This window comes from Microtus ochrogaster, unplaced genomic scaffold (genome assembly GCF_000317375.1).
Source record: "Microtus ochrogaster isolate Prairie Vole_2 unplaced genomic scaffold, MicOch1.0 UNK5, whole genome shotgun sequence".
NCBI lineage: Eukaryota > Metazoa > Chordata > Mammalia > Rodentia > Cricetidae > Microtus > Microtus ochrogaster.
Genome location: NW_004949103.1, coordinates 1575542 through 1591754, shown reverse-complemented (window position 1 = coordinate 1591754; position 16213 = coordinate 1575542). Strand labels below are relative to the sequence as shown.

Genomic DNA, 16213 nt, shown 5'->3' with positions numbered 1-16213 from the left:
CCACCATCAAACATGTCACTGTGCCTTTAGTGAAAGTCAGGCACATTGTTTCCTGTTGATATCTGTGAGTCAGCTGGTGTAGCTATGTGGAGCCTAGCCCTCCTGCATTCAGGTTCTCAGTGTCCATGGTAACAGGTGTTTGCAGCATTCACTACCAAAGTGGAGGATCCATAACGGACTACCCTGTGCAGACGCTCTGTAATCCTGAGCCCTGTCACGGGTCGAGTCTGGGTGCATCCCTTCTTCATAGCACAAAAATCGAGGGTGGGTGGGACAGACTGAAGGGCTGAAGTGCAGGAACTCTTCACACTGTGGAGGCCCAACTCCAGCTTCTCTGTGACCAGAATGCAGCTCTGCTGCCGTCAGAGTGTCCAGGCTGGGAGAAGCTGTATTCTCACCCATGTGCAGCTGTAAGAAGCGATAGGGCCACACAGGGTGCCACAGCTCATCCAGAGCTCCCTGGGATTAAGAGCAGAAATGCAGGGGCCGACCAGGGACACTGCCCTGAGGTGCCTGGCTTTCATTGGTAGCACAAGCCTGGTGTGGGTGCCTCGGCACCATCCCCCCCCTTGGAGCCTCTGAAGCTCAACCTGTGTCCTGCAGCTCCCCAAAACATATGCACACACATCTACCTTCTCAGACCGCAACAGCCTTAGAGTTGGATAGCTGAGTTCATAGATGGATAGATTCGGCTAGCCCCGTGCAAAACAGTGTTCCATTACCTAGTGTGTCAGAGTAGAGTGTTACCTTCCCTGGCCTCAGTTTCCCTGTGTGTCTATATTAGGATATCAAAGATTTCAAACTAGGTTTTCCAGAGCCTTGGTAGGGCTCTGGAAAGCTATATGCCCCTCCTTAGGGTGCCTCTGTTGGGTGCAGCACACCAAGCCTTGGGGTATCTGTAGCTTTCAGCTGACCTGCAGAGCAAACTGTCACCACTAAATCTCAGGCTTAGCTGGGCAGTAGCACACGCCTTTAATCACAGCACTTGGGAGACAGAGGCAGGTTGATCTCTGTGAGTTTGAGGCCAGCCTGGTCTACAGAGTGAGATCTAGGTCAGACAGGGATGCATAGAAAGACCTTGTCTCAGAAAACAAGCAAAACCCTAACAAACTGCTGGACTCAAGGATGTCAGAGGCCAGGCCTCGGCCTGAGCTCTCTCTCTGTGTGCTCCCCCATGACAGACATTTATGGCCTCCTAAGATAAGCCTTGGTTCTGTGAACTCCAGCCTCAGTCTCAGCCAGCTGCTGGCCTGGCTTTAGTTCACATTGGCGACTTGCCTCAGCTTGGTCTCGGGGCTGTGAATTGCCTCCATCCTTTCCAAAGAGCAGCCTGTCAGGATCCCTCTCTGTGGTCTGAGCCACTGTCCTCTCTCACACCCCTCTTCTCCTCACAGAAAAAGCTCCCTGTGTTGCTTCTGGGTCACTCAGCAGACCTGCGGCCTGGCGAGTTTGTGGTGGCCATTGGCAGCCCCTTTGCCCTGCAGAACACCGTGACAACGGGAATTGTCAGCACTGCCCAGCGGGATGGCAAGGAGCTTGGCCTTCGGGACTCAGACATGGACTATATCCAGACAGATGCCATCATCAATGTGAGTCCTGTGGGCAAGGCTGACCTCAGTGACTTCTGCCTAGCTTGTTACCTGTCCCATCATGCAGCACACTATCTAGGAAGACCTTTAATCATCTCATGCAGAGGTTTCACCCAGTGACTGCCTCCCAGAGATGGGGTGGCCCAGTCATACCCCTAGAAGGTCTTAGTCTGCCACACACAGCTTGGCACTTTACTAGGCTTAGAATGGCACACAGCCCCAAGGCTGGGTGCCTTGGTATGTACCCCCTCTGTGTGTTCCACGACTGGTTGATGGAACCATTCATGTCTGTAGAGACTACCAAACCTCAGACATTGCCTGTTCTGCAGGTGCCTAGCAACCTCTAGTGAGTTGTGGAGATACGTAAGTGCACACAGTTTGTGCAAAGACCCAGAGGGTCAGTGAGGTAGCTACCTGCTGATTCTGTGGGGATTGAGCATTGTTTTGTCATTGACTAGAGTCAGTGGTGGGGAAGAAGCTTGGGCACCATAAGGGGGTTTGTGGCACAGCTAACACAGTGTTTCCCCCTTTGCAGTATGGGAACTCTGGAGGACCCCTGGTAAACCTGGTAAGTGTCCGCTAAAGTGGAGTGTCTGGTTTTCTGAGGCTTTGATCACCCAGAGGCACAGGCTGGAGGTAGATGCAGCCCTAGGGACTGCATGTCCAGAAGTCAGTAGTGCAGCTGGGTTGCAGGTCCAGGAAGACCTGAGCACCAGGCCTGTGCTGCCTGGAACCCTCGGGGACAACTGAAAACAGCTGCCAGGCTGGGACCATGTGCTCTATGGTGACACTGGGCAATGGGGGCTCAGATCAGGCTGATATTGCCCGGAACTCTGCTGTCCTCAGTTATAATTTAAGGTGGGAGGAGAGACCACCCTCATGAGCTATGTTACCCTCACTCCTTCCGGAGTCAGGCTCTGCTTCACCCTGGCTGAGATTTTTCCAGAACAGGGTGGTGGGTTCAGCTTGGATCCCAGACTCTGAGACTCAGTGTAGCCTGCCTCCAGGAAACCTATCTATAGAGTGGGTAGTGTCCAGACTTGATGGGAACACGCACTATGGGGGTACCTGAGGCGGCTCTGAAGGGATACAGGCCTCACCCCTGACACAGACCAGGGGGGAATTCCTGGAGATGGGAGCATTTAGTGAGGGTGTGGAGACGAAAGAATGGGGGAGAATGCCAAGGATAAGACAAAGGTCACAGGGCACTGTCAGGGTGAGAGAAGACAGCAGTGGGGCAGCCTGTGGGCTGGGATTGTGTCTAACTGACACTTAGCCATTTGTATAGGTGGCTGTCTCCTCCACACTCAGAATTTTCCAGGCAAACTGCTGAGGGGAGAGGTTCATGCGGAAGGGCCTGGGCTAGATTCTTTAGTTTCTGCCCTAGGCCCCAAAGAGCTTCTCTGACCAGCTGGTAGTGCCCTGGTTGGGTTGTCTAGGAAGAGCATCCAGCAGCCCTCCAATGGCCAGGCAGCTTTTAGGAGGGGTCCTGCCCAGGAGTGGGTTGCATTGACTGGGCCAGCTCCTGCTCTCTTGGCATTGGTCCCATGAATCTGGACAGGGTGGGGACCAAGCTCAAAACAGATTACAGGCTGCTGCCCTGGCCCCCCTCACTGGTCTCTGCTTTCATGAGGAAGGGACAGAAGGGGCCCACGTCTCTGATGGGATTAGATGATGTCCTGAGTGCAGTGGATACTGCCTCCTAGGGCAGAGGGCTGGGGCTAGTAAGGCAAGCTCAACCCAGTAACTTCTTCCAAAGTAGAAGAGAAGTCCCCAGGATTTGGAGGTTACTCTGGTAGGGGAGGTGTCACTGACCCCAATGTGACCTAGAGAGCCATCTTTCCAGGCTTGCCGGGGGGCTGCTTGGGCCATCTCGGTGGGTCACTGGCAGCCAGCTCTGCTCCTGGAAAGAGTGCTCTCTCAGCTCAGCAGCAGCTGGTGACTTGCTTGAATGCCTCCGAGTAACCCCCACATTCTGCCCACCCTGCTCAGGACGGTGAGGTCATCGGCATCAACACGCTCAAGGTCGCAGCTGGCATCTCCTTTGCCATCCCCTCAGATCGCATCACACGCTTCCTCTCCGAGTTTCAAAACAAGCACGTAAAAGGTAAAGAGCTCACTGGAGGGGCAGGTAAGGCGGGGCCCCCAGGACACAGCCCAGCCCCACCCAGCTTAGCCAGGGACCACCTGCAGGGGCTGTGGAAGCCATGGTTACTCCTAGGCTGGGCCCTTTACCCTCCCAAGCCAGCAGATCCAGGACTCTCTCAGGGTCTTCCTCCTTGCCTACCAGCTCAGGGCCCACATTCACCTCCTCCTTCAGACAGTTTCTTTCCAGGTCCCACCATCCAAGCTTGGACTCCAAGGGCTCTTCTTAGTTGGCAAAAAATTGTGTTTCCTTCCTGCTTTCTGCACGTCCACCCATCCATTCATCCCCCACTCATCTACCCACATCCAACCCTCCTGTGCATTCATTCATCTGTTTACTCATTCCCCAATCTACCCATTCATCTGTATGCCAATCCACCCATCTTTTCTATTTACTGTTCCTTCCGTTCATCCATTTACTATTTACTACTCACCTACCCACTTAGCTATTCAACCACCCATCCATCCTTCCACCTATCTACCACTCTACCCACTAATCTATACATTTATTCACCTGCCCATTCATCTTCCCATCAATCCATCTATCAGTTCATACATCCACTCATTCATTCGTCCATCCATCCATTCATCCATCTATCCACCTACCCTCCCATTCACTCATTCATCCATCCACCAGTCTGTCCATTCATCTCTATACCATTGCATCCATTTGTCCATCCTTCCATTTATCCACATGCTCACACTCTGTTCCCCCATCTGCCTACATATGTACCCATCCGTTAATCTGACCATTCATCCTCTTATCCTTCCATCTCTATGCTCATCTACTTGTACACACACACAGCCATTTATCCACTCTCCCACACACCCACCCATCCATTCATGCATCCATCAATCCACCCATCCGTGGGTTCATCCACCTGTCCTTTTTCCTCCTATCCATTCATGTTTCCATGCATTCATCTACCCATCCCTAAGTACCCTTGTCAGCCTGTTCAGTTGGCCTAGTAGGGCATCCTCTGTTCCAAAGGAGCAAAGTCCAAGAACCCAATCCATGGGAGTTACCATCTGCCAGCCCCTATCCCCTCATCCCAGTTTAAACAGGAATTTCCCATCCCTCTCACCCTTATGGGTGGCCATCTGCACCCCTCTAGGGAGAGGACTTGTCAAGGACAAGCTAATTCTCCAACTTTTTAGTTGGTGATCGTGGTCATGGTTCAGAAAGAGGCCCACTTCTGATCTTAGGCTCCTGGTGGCCCTCATCATTTTTAGCCCAATGAGCTGCCAGTTGCTGTGTCTCCCACATCCACCTCCTGGCTGATACCCAGGTCTGACCCGGCTCTGCCGCCCACACCCTCTCACACTGCCTCCCTGTCTCTTCCTAGCCCTCTCACCGGCACTACACTAAGAGCAGGGGCCTGCCTCCTGCTTGTTCCTTCCTTTGCGGCCCTGCCAGCCACACACACAGACCCCAGTACAGCGAGACTGGTCCCATGAAGAACTGCAATTGAGGAGCCTCGTTCTGTTCCAAGTGGCCCTGTGTGAAGATATCAGGAGCGTGCAGAGCCTGTCCCTCCCAAGAATCCGAGGCACCTTCTGGTGACCAGTGGGAACTAGCCACCTTTTCTCTCGACTGTAGGAAGCTCAGAATTAGCCCAGGGTTCCACCTTAGCTCCATTGGTTGCCTTGGCCCTTTCTTTAGTGACCAGGGCTTTCCCATTTATCCTGTGTATGGGATCAGAGCTCCATCCACACAGACCGGCCTGTGGGTGACTTCGGTGTTGGACATGGCCCTGTGGCCTTCTGTCCCCTTGTCCCCACTTCCACTCCCAGATAAGAACTCACTGGGGCCAGATCTGCTTCTCTGTTGGACAGCAACTGTCCTAGTCATGTGTCCTAGTCACTTATCCTGGGTTCTGGGGACATGCTTACCCCATCCTTAGAGCTGTGTTATCACGTAAGGACAGATCCTACCACCGAACAGTCTGGTGGGGCTTAGCTAAGTAGAGTCTGTTGGCTTAAAGTCCTTCTGAAATTTGTGCTTATTTATGCTTTTCTTTTTTAAATAAAAACATTGGATGACCCAAACCTAGCCCATCTAAGTTCTTTAACACCTTCCTTTTATTAAATCAGAGAGGCATCTCTTTTCTCATCCAAGGGTTAGTGCAGGAGCCTGGGGAGCCTGAGGAGGGGGGCAGATTCCTGAGTGACCAGTGCAGTACTGTTCAGGGGAGCTGTCCCCTTGGCTGTGAATCAGAAGCTTCAGGGTAACGGGAAAGGCAGGCAGTGGGCAAGGCACACCCCTACCTCCTCAGATCAACAGATTCCCTTTGAGGAACTTCCATGCATGGTGGAGTCCCAGATGAGGAGGTGGCTGGACCTAGGGAGTACATGGGACCTGCCACAGCAGCAGGGGCTGGATAGGAGCTTGGGCTGGGCCCTGAGTCAGTGGCAGAGCTGCTGTGCCTCTCTGCATCCTTCCGGGGACAGCCTGGGAAACTTGACAACCGAGGATGGGCTAGCCTTGGACCCAGAGGTCTGACCTATGCTCAGCTCCTTCCCAAGACTGGGCAATCACAATAGGCATATGACTGGCTGAGCTGCCCTGTCTACTCCTAAGTGTGCATTCAGCCTTCTGAGCTATTCCTCTAGCGGGGAGGGAAACCTGGAAAAATGGTTGGGATGATATGACATCTAAATGATGGGCCTGGGCAGGAAATATGGGGAGCAGAGGAGCTCAGGAGATGGGGATGTACCTATCCCAGCAGGATAGGTACTGTGGGCAGTGCAGGATACCCCAACATTTCAGGAGGCCAGTGTGGGGGGTGGTACTGAGGAGACTTTCAGAGCAGGGGACCTACATAGGCTCAGTGTTGCGGGGCCTTGGGGAAGGAGTCATGGTAAGTAAGACATGTTGGCTGTTGGGTGGGCGTCAGTGGCTGAGGGAAGGCAAGAAGACATCAGGGCAGAGTCACCTTCTCACGGTTGAGTCAGGCTTTGTTTGAAGGTTGAGACATGGGTTTACTGAAAGGCAAGAAGTTTACCAAAAGGAGCCAGGGAGGGGCTTATTGCTGAGTGGGGAGGGAGCCAAATGCTGGGGAGCTGTCATGACATTTGGCTGGGTTCCTGTGCCCTGACCTGAGAGAGATCACAGACAGACAAAGGGCAGCTTCCTCAGTGCTGATATTCCTGAGGCACGGGGGCTCACAGACCGGGCTTCTAAAGTTCCTAGAATTACAGCTCCAGGGCGCTGGGTGTGGGGACCCTCTGCGCCTCAGCTCTCCTCACCGTTCTCCACGTCTCTGCACCCTCTTTGGGCTCTTCATGGTTTTTCGGACTGTAGTATTGTTCTTGGTCATTTTCTTTCACAGTCTCCCCTCTGTTGATCTCTGGAACTCTTTAGAGCTTTGGGTGTCAGGGTCTATAGCTCTCAATGGCCCTCTGGGGCTCTCAGCTCCCTTTGGAGCTACCGCTCTGAACTTCAGTTATCAGGGTCCATAGCTCTCAGGGTTCTCTGGGGTTCTCAGCTCCCTTTGAGGCTACCGCTCTGAGCTTTGGTGTCAGGGTCTGTAGCTCTCAATGGCCCTCTGGGGCTCTCAGCTCCCTTTGGAGCTACCGCTCTGAGCTTCAGTTATTAGGGTCTATAGCTCTCAATGGCCCTCTGAGGCTCTCAGCTCCCTTTGAGGCTACCGCTCTGAGCTTTGGTGTCAGGGTCTGTAGCTCAGGACTTTCTGGAACACTCCTTGTTGTCTCTTTGCTGTTGCCGACTGGACTGGGAACTTGAGGGGGTCTGCTTTTTGTGTAGACAATTCAGCCCACTCTATCTGTGATAAAGATAAGAAGTAGGCAAAAGACCAGTCAGTTAGAAGCCTTTATAGGGGCTGAGGGATGTGTCCTTATATAGCAAGAAAGAGCATGGTAGGATCCTACCAATCACAGTACACCTTTCTGTCCACCAATCACAAGCCTCTCAAGAGCACAGCTGCTTTTCTGCCAATCACAAGCAATTTGTGATTGACAGCTCGCACAGTCACCGGGGAGGTGCTGCCCCATCCCACCCCACCCCACCCTAGTTCTTGTTGAAGACTGCCACGGCCAGGGCTGAAGCATCTACGAGAGGGGTTGTGTGGAGGTCACCAAGGCTCCTCAAGGCTGGAGCGAGGCATCCCGGAACTGTCTGGAACTGGCCTGACTGAAGCGAGACCTCCTGGCTCCAGAGGCAGCTGTGGTTGCAGAGGTTCTTGCAGCTGGAAGTCCCCACCCCCACCCCCAAGGACTGTGGCGTGTGCACAACAGCCATACAGGCCGCCAAAGAAGGCTTTGCTTGGCTTATAGCCCCTGTTCAAGGCTGTGAGACAGAAGGGCCCGTCAGCTGTCATTCTGGAGACCTAATGGCCTGCTCCTAAACGCTTACCCTGTTTAAAGAAAGAACAAACACAGAAACACTAAAATCTGCTTTCCTCAAGGAACTTGTATGGGAATTTTAAAGTCACCTGTGTCCCCTGCTTACCCTTGGGGCCAGGTACTCCTCCAACCTGCCTCAGAATGACACTCTCAAATATGGGAAGCCCTTGATGGAGATTTGTCCTTGACATTGTTTGGAGGTGCGTGTGTGTTTAGTGGTACTTTCTGTAGCCACTGCTGTCTAGGTCCAGAACATTCTCAGGTACCCAACTGTCTCAGCCCTTTAAGGGACCCGCTTCCCTTCCCTATCTCGGGATGCCCTGCTGCTCATTAAAGTGGGGGATCCTTGGGGGCAAAGTGAAGATTGCCACCTGTACTAGTCTCTTTCTGTCTGTGCTATGTGTGCCTTACAGAGGTGTTTTCCCCACAGAGATCGGGATAGGAGGGCAGAGCTGACGGCTACAATGGACTAGCTCTTGAGAGCCAACAGAACCCCTCTACTCCTCCATACCTCAGCTCAGCAGTGTGCCTAAATACCCAGCCTCTGTGGTTGGGGCTGGAGTACTGCCAGGTGACCTACAATAGTTGTTCCCTATCTAGGATGTCACTGGCCTCAAAGGTGGCCCCAGGATGCTGCTTTGCCAAGAAGCCATCCCCTATAGGAAAGGGATGAGGCCCCACTCCCTACACCCACAGGAAGCTGAACTTGTGCTTTTTTAACATGGCCTTAAGCTACAGACCAAGTGGAGGTGTCAAAGGAGGGGCATCCTGGATACCCAAGCTTGGGAATCGGGCTTCATCCTGTCCTGATCCAGGTTCCTGGATTTAGGTGGCATCCACAGTGAAGTCCCACACTCCCCACCTCACCCCTCAACCTCTCTTTGCTTGAGCTGAATGTACATTGCTAACAGGACATCGAATGAGTGTCAGAGGCACTGTCCCTAAACCCACCTGCTGATCTCTCAGTGAAGGGCACTCCCCCATCCTCCCTGAGCCCTATGTCCTTCTGCCACCTATCCACAAGTCTCCAGCCCCTCCCTCCTGAGTAGATCTACCCCATCACTCAGCATCACCAGTCAGCAGAGCCCTAGTTCACTATAGTACTGCTCCTGCTACACCATGGACTCTCCCACAGGCCTCCGAACTGCAGTGGAGTGTGTCTGTGGTTCAGGTAGGATCCAGAACCCTTCAGCCCAGTTCCCCGGGGCATTGTTGCTGCTCATTCATCATTTGCTCTGGACAATGGATTGTTCTAGCATCATTTGCTACAAGGACTTTGCTTTGTCCACACAAATGGTTTTACAGATTTACCACAAATTAAGCTGTTCATCCTTGTCCTAGTGCTGCATGGCTTAGCACTGGTGGCTCTTCCTGGAAGTCCTGAGGTCAGGGGGTCTGAGCGCCTATGGCTTTCCCAGAAAGTCCTGAGGTCAGGGGGTCTGAGCCCTCTGCTCTTCCTCATCATCTCTGCTCTCCAAGCTACCTTGTTCCAGATACTGTTAAGAATCAGCTTGCTGGTTTGTATGGAAGGAAATCAAAAGCCAGATGGTGTTTCAATTAGTGCTTCAATGTGTCTGTCAAAGACTTTGGGGGGAATTGGGGTTTTAACAGTGTTGCAACCTCAGATCCGGAACCACAGCGTCGGGCTTTTCTCAGCGTGTTATACAGAGTATACAGTATACTGGCCAATTTCTGATGGTCTGCTACCAGAATCTACAAGCAAATGTGACTTTGGTATGTTGAATACTTGATAACTTATGGGTTCTAGTAGCTTCTTGGTAGATGTCACTGGGTCTTCTATTGTAGAGGATTGTGTGGTCTATGAATAGAGACAATTCTTCCATTTTCCAGCTGAATGGCCCACCCTCATTCTCCAAATCGACCAAAATATTGAATAAAGTTTTGGGGAATGGCCTTCCTTGTCCAGTCCCTGCAGGAAGAGGCATTCAGTCTTATGCCAGTAGGCTTACTGCTGGCTAAAGTCATTATTATTATTAATCAAGTTGAAAAGTTTCCCTTCTGTTCTGGCTTCTCATGGGTACACAATGTAAGGATTTGCTCAGTGCTTTCTGTGTGTCTGTTTAACTCATAGTATGGTTTTTTTCCCTTTTCAGTCCATAATATAACTAGAATTAGCTGATTCTTATTTTTTTATTTTTTTAAGCATTGGGAACTGAATCCTGGTCAAATACAGGGTAGACAAGTGCTCACCAATGAGTCCTGTTCCCAGCCCTCATCTAACTTTTCATTTTGAGTCAGAGTTTCAGCACATGGCCCAGGCTGGCTTTAAACTCACTTTGAACCTCAGGTAGGTCTTGAACTTGCCACTCTCCTGGCTTAGCCTGTGGAGTAACTGGGGCCACAGACCTGTGCCACTAAGTCAGGCTGCTCTTTTTTTTTTCTTAGTTTTTTTGAGACACAGTTTCTCTGTGTAACAGCCCTAGCTGCTCTGGAACTCGCTCTGTAGACCAGGCTGGCCTCAAACTAAGGAGATCCTCCTGCCTCTGCCTCCTGAGTGAAGGCTGATCTTTTAATGTTAAACCATCCTGTACATTCCAGAACTAAATCTTTCTGTTGTGATGTATTGTATATTTGGTGTGTTGGATCTGATTGCTGTAAACATTTGAAGCAGTTTTGCTTCTACCAAGACAAGAGGTTGACTTGGGACAAGAGTGTCTGGGATTGATCAGGGGACAACAGCATCACTTTGAGGTCCTCTGGAGGTATCTGTAGAACCTGGTCTGTTTCTTCCTTAAACCACCAGCTTCAGCAGCAACACCATCTAGGTCTGAGCTCTTTGTGGGAATACTTTTAAGTATGCATCAACTTCATTACTAGATGGAGGGCCTCCAGCCATTCATTTCTTCTTGAATGAACGTAAGAGGGGCTTTCCAGACCCTGAGCAGCGGAATGCACGGACACAGCAGTGGAAAGCTCTCCTTGTGCCCTGTGGGGTCTGAGGGTCTGCAGCCACACCTTCTCTCTAACTCTTGACGTTGGTAACTATCTGTCTTTTTCTCACCGTCACACTGGGTAACGATTTGTCCATTTTATTAATTTCAGAGGGTAGGAGTTTGGTTCACTAACATCTCTGCTGGGCTGTTTTGTGGCTCATTGGTTCCTGTCTTTTTTCTTCCTTTGAGTTTCACCTGCCACTTTTGCTTTTTTTTCTTTCTTGTTTTTAAAGGGAATCTGAAACCAGTGGTTTGAGACTTTTCTCTTTAAATTAAAAAAAAATTATTGGGGCTGGAGACATGGTTCAGCAGTTAGTTAGTGATCTTGCAGAGGATCTGGGTTCAGTTCCCAGCACCCACATGGCCACTGTCACACCATTTCCAGGGGACCTTATGCCCTCTTCTGGCCAACGTGGGCACTGCATGTATGTGATGCACATAATACAGATAAAATACTCATGTGCATAAAACAAAAGTAAATACATCTCTTTAAAAATGTTATTATTTCTAAGGAAGCCATGTGTGCCCTGGCATGCATGTAAAGGGGTAGAAGACAGCTTTGTGGGGTCAGAACTCTTCTTCCATCTTTATGTGGGCTCTGGAGATCAAGCCCAAATCACCCAGCGTGTACCACAAGAACCTTTACCTGCTGAGCCATCTCTCCCGCCTGAGTCCTTTTCTCTGATCTGGGTGTTCAGTTGTGCTTTTGCTTCTAAGATCAGCCTCTGTGCCCTGAAAGTTTTGGTTAGGGATTGTTTCACTGATGTGGTTGAAACTGTTCTCTCTTTTCTCCTTGTGTTCTCAGTCACTTACTTCCTAAGCATTTGGGTTTCACAGGCTCTTCCTACTGTTGATTTCTGGTTTAATTCCACTGTGTTCAGAGAATTTTAGCAAATGAAAACCTGAAAGGTGTCAACATTGCTTTGGGTTCGGAACCTTTCACCACTAGAGCAGCCAGGGGTGGCGGCGGGGAAGGTGAGGGAGGAGAGGGTTTGGGGAGGCTCTTGAAAAGGGCACCTCACTGTGACCAGTGTTCTTTGGGCATCGCCAGGTGAGGCTGCATTTACATAGGGGGCAGAGAGGTAGGAGTTTAGGCCCCAGCAAGGCCAGTGGGGCCTCAGCAGTGGGGAACCTGGAGAAGCTGGAGTGAGGAAGGAGTTAGCCGGGGACAAAGGTGCAAATGAAGGGAGAGAGGGACTAAAGCCGCCTGCCAGGAGCAGATTAGAGCCAGACATGTCGCAGTTCCAGAGAGCCATCAGGGCAGGGCAGCCCCAGGCCCCTGGTTCCCCACCCTACTGAGTCTCCCGTAGGTTCCTTTCTCAAGGGCAGTGGCCATGTAGTCTAACGGAACCTACTGTGTGTGCTCCCTTTCCAGACTGGAAGAAGCGCTTCATTGGCATCCGGATGCGGACCATCACATCAAGGTGAGTGCCATGGGTGACACCCCTCTGTTCTGTCTTCCCACGAGCTGCTTCCACATACTGTCCACTATGCCCAGCTGCTGGCAGGTGCTAGAGGGGTCAGACCCACCACCATTGCCTGATGGATTCCTTCTGTTCCTTCACAACTCTCCTTAGATGCCCCTTCTTCCAGGAAGCCTCCAGAATTTGCTTCCTAGGGGTCCCATGATAAGTAATTCAAACCAGACGGCTTAAAACAACCAAAATAAATTACTTGAGGGTTCTGGAGGCGAGACACTGAAACTGGGGGCCCACAGGCCTCACTCTCTGAGGTTCCGGGGTGCATCCTGCCTGTGTGTCTCGACTCCTTCTGGCTGTGAGCGCTCCTCAGCAGGCTGAACCCTCATCCCTGCCTGTCTCCATGTGGCTTCCTTCACCCTGTGTCTGAGCCCCAAAACTGCCAGTCACTGGATATGAGAGCTGCCCAGGTCCATGACATCATCTCGAGGTCGCTGACCAACCAAAATGGCAAAGACCTTGTTTCCAAACATGGTCATGTTCTGAGCTCCTAGTGGACACTTCTCCGTCTCCACAGGCCACTTATGTAGGAAAGCCTCCTCTGTTTGCACTCAGCACCTTCCTATGGCACCGTGCCACCCCGCAGTGTTGGGATGACATGTCAGGTGTCCTCCCCACCCTGCCTGCCACCTTGACTGTGAGTTCCAAGGAGATGGCTGTGTTCCCACCCATCTCTTGGCTCTGGCCCTGGCAGAAGTTCAGAACAGGGCAACTGCCTGGAAATACAGGTGATAAAGGGGGTGGGGGAGGAGGGAGGAGGAAAGTCCAGCCCAGGGATATGAAGGAGGCTTCTCTACACTGTGAAGCTCTGTGGATACCCACCAACCACCCCTTGCTTCCTGCTTTAGTAGCTGTCATTCTAGGGAACAAATCTTCAACAAACTGCAGCTGAGACCAGTATACCAACTCATCTTTATATTGTGTCCACTTACCATCTGTCCAGTCTTCTCTGTCCACTCCCTGACCAAAGCATTCTCCACCTTCCCACCCAGTGCCTCCTGTCCTTCCACCCACCCATCTGTCCTTCCTCCGCCACCCTTTCGCCAACCTGCCGTCCTTCCATCTAGCTGTCCCCTCTCCACACCCACAGCCAGTTGTGGCCGCTGAGCAGCCCTATCTTGTGGGCTCAGGGTGCCCCAAGAGCACACAGGAGGCTGTTTGTCTGGCATGGGTGGTGGTGGAAAGGGAGAGCCACATGCCAGGGAGTTGGGCTGGAGGCAGGGGCTGACACAGAACTGCCTTTCCAGTCTGGTGGAGGAGCTGAAGGCCGCCAACCCAGACTTTCCAGCCGTTAGCAGCGGAATATACGTGCAAGAGGTCGTGCCCAACTCACCTTCTCAGAGGTATGCCCCGCCAGCAGAGGGAGGGCTGTGACACTCAGACACAAGGAGAGGGGGGTGCTGGGGCCTGGGCTGGGCCTTCTCACTGACCTTATGTGACCCACAAGCCTCCTGGCAAGGAGCTGTGGAGTCTAGCCTCTCCTCAGAGCCACGGGAGGGATGAACTGTCCCTGAGAGCATTGGCCACGCCTGTCCTTGGAGCAGAGGGATCTTTCCTTTGCAAAGCAGAGGCTGAAGAGTCCCTGCTTAGGCCAAAAGCTGTCTCCAATCCTCCCTTCTCTCCAGAAAGTGCTTTGGCCTCAGTTTTCTCCTCTGTAGAAAGGACCTGATTCTGTTAACTCCCCATCCCAGAGACTTTGTCACTGCCAAATGAGATGAAACCTTTGTTTGTTTTTTAAGAACTACAGAAATGTTAGATACAGACCTGGTATGGTGGCACAAGCCTGTGCCCTCAGCATTTGGGAGATAGATAGAATCAGAAGGATTGGGAGTTCAAAGCAAGCCTTAGCTAGATAGAGATCCAGCCTAAGCCAAATGGGACCCTGTCTCAAAAAACCGAAATCCAACCAAACAAAGCAATGTTAAGTATTGGAGCATCATGAGTTGAAGCCATGTGCCCCATGTGGTCATTCCCTGGCATCCTGGCCTCTGTCTCATCCATGCTGTGATGGGTAGGTCCTATCAGTGGTCTTGAACTATGGCTCTGGGATCTAGAGGGACCCCACTGGCATGCAGACTGCTGTGGGGAGGTGGGCCTGCTCCTCCTTCTGTGGTTTGGACATCACTGGCTACCACATACCACTGGCTTTCCATTGGGGCTCTGTCTCAAAATTATTTTGTTAAACTGCTGCTGCTGAGCCCAGGTGAGCCCTACCTGAGCCCTGAAAGTATGTGCACGCTGAGGGTCTTTCTCCTGGTTGGCAGAGGCGGCATCGAAGACGGCGACATCATCGTCAAAGTTAATGGACGCCCCTTGGTGGACTCCAGTGAGCTGCAGGAGGCTGTCCTGAATGAGTCCCCACTCCTGTTGGAGGTGCGGCGGGGGAATGATGACCTCCTCTTCAGCATCACACCTGAGGTGGTGATGTGAGGCTACCTGCCTCCAGTGCCGCACCAAAGCCTACAGAAGGCGTACCTTCATGAGATCAGGACGAAGGGCTGCTGTGATCCTCAGCAGGGCCAGCAGGCTCCTCTCTGCATCGGGCCTAACCAGGGGTCTGGATCTCAGCCTTGACCCTGAATTCCAGTTCCAATAGAGGAAGCACAGTGTCCCCTGGACCAAAGGCTCCAGATGTCACCTTCTGGGTTCTCTGGATTTAGAAACTCCCAGAAACTTCCCTGAAGGTCTGTCCTTGCCCCAGCTTCCTGCCTGTACCCTCAGGAAGGCCTGGCCAGCTCCCACCCCGCCTCTTCTCCCCTATGTCCCAGTGCCTAGACCTCTCCCCTCACAAGGACTCTTCTGACCCCATCTGGTTCCCTCTGCCTCAGCACCCCCTCATGGTAAGACAGGGGCTGCCTGCCCTGCCACCTGGTATCCCTGGGGGTCAGGCCCTGCAGCTGTCCCCTGGAGAAGTCAGCGTCCTGACCTGGAGCAGGTAAATGTTCCCCACTGCTGAGCTGAGCCCTGTGCTGGCCCAGGCAGGCAGGAAGCAGAGTGTCATGATCACAGTCTCCAATTCTGAGAGCTCATTCTCCCAAGGTGACCATGTGGTGGCCAAAGAGGGAGCTGGCACCTGCCTGAGGTGCAAGGACTGAGCCACTTTACCTCTACACGCAGTTCTGGGTGCACCGGCCATCCCTGAAGACTGCCACCCAGCAGCCAGCAGGCTCCTGAGGGCATCTTTGTTCTCCCTAGTGTTTCAAGTGTGTCTGTGAGCTTTGCTGTAAAATTACCCCCATTCCCCATGTTGCTTGTACTGTATGTTTCTCTACTGTACGAAATTAAAGTTTACAAGCACAGAGCTGTCAGCCAGAGAGCTGTTTGCATCCCGCCAACCGGGGTCTTTCTGGGGTTCCACACCGAGTACATCACTGGTGACAATCTGAGACATGTAAGCAGCCTTTCCAGGTTTATTCAGTGTCACAACTGTTGGGTAGCATGGAACACACCAGATGCCAGGGCTGCCGGCTGCTGTGGGCAACCTTAAGTCAGGCCTCTGGGGACAGTTCCTTCACATCCAGTTTTGAGGTTTTACATTTCCCACCCTGACACTACCCAACTTCTGTTGCCATGAGAAATAATAGCAACTAGAAGGGCAAGCCCCCCCCCAGTGAGTACCCGAGTCCCTCCCTGCATACTTGGCCATGTGGCTGAGCTCTGTCTCTGCCCGTCCTTTCTTCTT

General features: G+C 52.2%; 1 protein-coding gene across 2 annotated transcripts in view; it reads left to right on the top strand.

Moving 5' to 3' along the window:
• Positions 1 to 15830, top strand: part of Htra3 (HtrA serine peptidase 3) — a 28907-nt gene extending 13077 nt beyond the window's left edge. Inside the window, exons 4-9 of one of the 2 annotated variants that reach the window (XM_005365925.2) lie at positions 1395 to 1589; positions 2125 to 2157; positions 3582 to 3696; positions 12429 to 12477; positions 13779 to 13874; positions 14796 to 15830. In XM_005365925.2, coding sequence (XP_005365982.1) covers positions 1395 to 1589; positions 2125 to 2157; positions 3582 to 3696; positions 12429 to 12477; positions 13779 to 13874; positions 14796 to 14961 — 654 coding nt within the window. In that variant the 3' untranslated portion in view covers positions 14962 to 15830. Of the gene's footprint in view, positions 1 to 1394; positions 1590 to 2124; positions 2158 to 3581; positions 3697 to 5080; positions 5731 to 12428; positions 12478 to 13778; positions 13875 to 14795 lie in introns of those variants that run through there. The other variant, XM_005365926.2, reaches the window with a different exon arrangement.
• The last annotated feature ends 383 nt before the right edge of the window (positions 15831 to 16213 follow it).